At 37.0% G+C, this 3736-nt stretch overlaps 1 protein-coding gene across 1 annotated transcript in view; it reads left to right on the top strand.

Moving 5' to 3' along the window:
• LOC108751748 (probable chitinase 3) overlaps positions 1–3736 on the top strand; it is a 30093-nt gene that overhangs the window by 20585 nt on the left and 5772 nt on the right. Inside the window, exons 2-3 of the mRNA XM_018492136.1 lie at positions 2569–2647; positions 3257–3426. Of these exons, the coding sequence (XP_018347638.1) occupies positions 2569–2647; positions 3257–3426 (249 nt within the window). The remainder of the gene's footprint in view (positions 1–2568; positions 2648–3256; positions 3427–3736) is intronic.

The following is a 3736-nucleotide window of genomic DNA, read 5'->3' as shown; positions in this document are numbered from 1 at the left end:
TATATATATATAATAAATTTAATTTGTTTACTGTTTCTCGTATCATGACGATTTATGAAACATATAACAATATGAATAATCCATGTTCTGTTCGTAATAATGCAAATCTTCATGCAAAGTGAAATCGGAACAGAAAGATTATAAAGGCATAATTGCGTTTTCTCTTTATCGTCGACGTCGCGAGGTGCGAATTAAAAACTTGTTGTAAACGTCTCGAGGTGGTGACGATCTCTCACGGCGTGTAGTCGTGCGGAATATTTCGCCTAGATTCGAGACTTAATCGAGTTGCGTCTTAAAATCGAGGAAAGAAACGAGAAAAGAATTTTGGAAATTCCAAATGACACGAGCAATTTATAAACGCAGAAACATTGCCGCTCAGCTCCTCATTCGTTCCCCAATAAAATCATTTGCAATAAACCGCACAGCGCGGAACGGCTACTTTGCGGTACGCAGGGAAGAAAAGTTTCACTTTGGTATATATGTAGTTGACCAGCGGCTCGGCTTTAACATAAAAGCGAGGATCGTGCTCCGCGCTGAATATCGTTAAGTCGCGTGTGTCGCGTAATGATATTCAACGGCAATCTCTGCGGTTCCAGTGACGGCGGGGGAGGGGGGAGGGTGGGGGGAGAGGGAGGTTCACGAGGTTAAGAACTTTCCAGGCTCGCGTAGCTGGAATACAGAGTTGATGCCGTTAAAAAAAAAAATCCGTCCGTCCCGGTCGGCCATGGCCTCGAAAAGAGGAGACTCAGTCCGCCGACTTTCTTGCTGTTTGCAATAATAATTAATACGAGCGAGGACGACGAGCTCCACGGCATTTTATCCCGGCGCGGAGATCTATCCTACGAAGAAACGTGATGAAGCGTGACTTCCATCTTGATCTCACGCGAGCCAAGAGTGAAAACGCGATTGGCGTGCGAACGAACCATTGCATTGTTTCAGTGGGCATGCATTGGAGATAATTATTCCTAATACGCCTTCAAATTCGCAGTATTTTATCTGAAATGCAAGATAAGTAAAGTGTACAGTGTTGAATATTAACATTAAGATATATTTACATTTAACGACTGGTAACTTTCTCACACACACATTCACAGTAAAAATCGTAGAAATTATTCAGTCATTAAGACGATGCATTGTATAAGACATGTCCGGAAAGTTTTGAAATTATAATCTTCTCTCCGTGGATTTTGAAATATATGTAATTTTAGATCGAATAATTATTTTCTTGAATATTTTCTCGCTGATTATACTCATCCATTTTTCACTCAACAAAATTCTTGAGTATATGCAACTATTCGCTTGGCAATTGATTGTTTAAACCGCAAACTACTTTCGCATGCCAATGAAAATTGTTGGATCCTTTCTCTATATCTATATCACTGCGGCTGAATAAGCATCGTCGTTATATTAGCATCGCCTTGGATATAATTTATGCATGATACTACAAAATATTAACCAAGAAATGGGCTTGTAAACACAGCCGGTTAAGCATTTTAATCCGTGCTAATAGGACAAATTATAATTACATTATGAAATCTACTGGGTGTAAAATTAAAAAATACGATTAAAAAATACACGACTATGTTGCAAGAAAAAAAGTGTGGAAATATAAAATATATTATCGTCACTTTTAAATCGTCACTTTTAATTTTCAATGCTTACAATTCTGTCATAATCTCAAATTATCTGCAAAAGTACTAAGTTTAAGCAGTCAATTCATTTATACTCCTACGCAATTTGATCATTTATAGATTGTTCTGCAATGGTGGTTCTGCAATGGATCCTTGTCGTCGTTATTGTAGAACACACACAATTCGCAATCGCCTTGTAATTGATTGTCAGAACCATAAATGACTTTCGCCGTTGCCTTTATTTATTTAGACATCGCAAAAAATGTCTCTCCCTTCCAGTCACGCCAACGTGAATAATACGATATGAACCAATCCTAGAGAACCATATCTCGGGTCTTTAACCTTTTGTGCATGAATAATACTGTGCGCCAGAGAAAAGAAATACAAAGTTATGCAAACACTTTTCAAATGTATTTACTACCAACTGGAATGAACTAAAGAATTATCTACTTAACAGGACTGAATTTTTTATCATTTTCTTAACAAATAAAACGATTAAGCCGACCATTTCGTAATTTTATTTTTATAAATAGAATAGAATTTTGTGCAAACACTTTTCAAATGTATTTACTACCAACTGGAATGAACTAAAGAATTATCTACTTAACAGGACTGAATTTTTTATCATTTTCTTAACAAATAAAACGATTAGGCCGAACATTTCGTAATTTTATTTTTATAAATACAATGGAATAGAATTTTGTGAAAAAAATTCTAGAATAATTTCTTTTAGAATAGAATTTTTGGCAAAAATTGTCACTTAATACAGAATACAGATACCATAATTATATAGATGTAACTACGTAAAATTGATACAATTAATTTTATGTAGAGATTATAATATTTTGGCAAAATTTTTAATTACGTTAACATAAATATAAATATATTAAACTTGTTAAATTTCTTGTACTTATCTCCGTTTTTGTTTTCTTTTCAGGTGTCGGCCAGCAAAACTACTTGGAGGCTGCTGTTCGTCTTCGCGGTACTGCTTCTAGGCCTCCTTCAGCACGCCGAAGGTACTCCATGATTTCTGCTTTCATGATTTCGTTAATTCCCATCGTTTACTTTCGTAATCGATCTGAAAATCGTGACACAGTTTGCACTTTTAAAGCAAGCGAGAGCCGTCGTTGAGGCTCTATCGATGATTCATTATTGACGTCTGATCAATAACATAACGCATTCTTTCGTATAAAATATTTAATCATCAATATCATGACGGTTAATAATTTCATCACCGCCATTCGATTACATAAATTTTTTTCATCGGCCAAAGTGATCGACAAGCGCAGATGGCGGACGAGCCATCAAGAGCACTTGTATTAGTTGCACGAGAAAACGTGGTCTTCCGGTTATGCAAGTTCATATTATACAATATCCTAAAAAGAGCGCAAAAGGGCTCTCTTAGCGTCATCGTTGATATTGCATCATGTATGCAAAACTGTTCCAGAGTAATCGATTCTAACGGGTGAAAGGCACCTGCCTTTCGAAGTTTCGTGTCGTATGCGTGTAAGCGCGAAATCTTATGCAACGCTGAAACGCACATTCGTGCACGCGTTGCGTAATCGGCATAGGAAGAATCGGAGCGATTTTACGTAATTATCCGGCGATTGTATGTGTATCGTCAGGCGCGAGAAAGAGATTCCGCAGGCCGACGACTTCCGCCCCGTCAATCTCAAACGATCAGGAGGTCTCAGCCAGTGTCAACAGGTTCAAGGTCACGCGAAATCGTGTCAGCAATAAGAACACAAAGAACACGGACAACGAGCTCCAGCCTGGCAGGACGAACGACTACAAGGTAAGTTGATCACAGAATTTGATCAACTCGTGTGATGATAAATGTTATTATCAGAGCGTAAAATCCGAAAATTATTCCTTCAAATGGCTATCTTCGTATCGTTAATTCGGTTAATTACTTTTTCTCAAATTATAACTAAATTACAAGTCTTGAAATTGTTCAATCAAAAACCGACGTTCTAACTAACCGAGAAAAATAGTCATTATCGTTGGAGTATAAGATTTCTTTGAGATGCGTATCTCGAAGTGATTTGTTTGAGTCAATTTACTACTTGGAGTTAATCAAAGATCTTATTCTTTGATTTTTTTTT

The sequence above is a fragment of the Trachymyrmex septentrionalis genome, unplaced genomic scaffold (genome assembly GCF_001594115.1).
Source record: "Trachymyrmex septentrionalis isolate Tsep2-gDNA-1 unplaced genomic scaffold, Tsep1.0 scaffold51, whole genome shotgun sequence".
Lineage (NCBI taxonomy): Eukaryota > Metazoa > Arthropoda > Insecta > Hymenoptera > Formicidae > Trachymyrmex > Trachymyrmex septentrionalis.
This window is presented reverse-complemented; position numbering and strand designations above follow the sequence as displayed.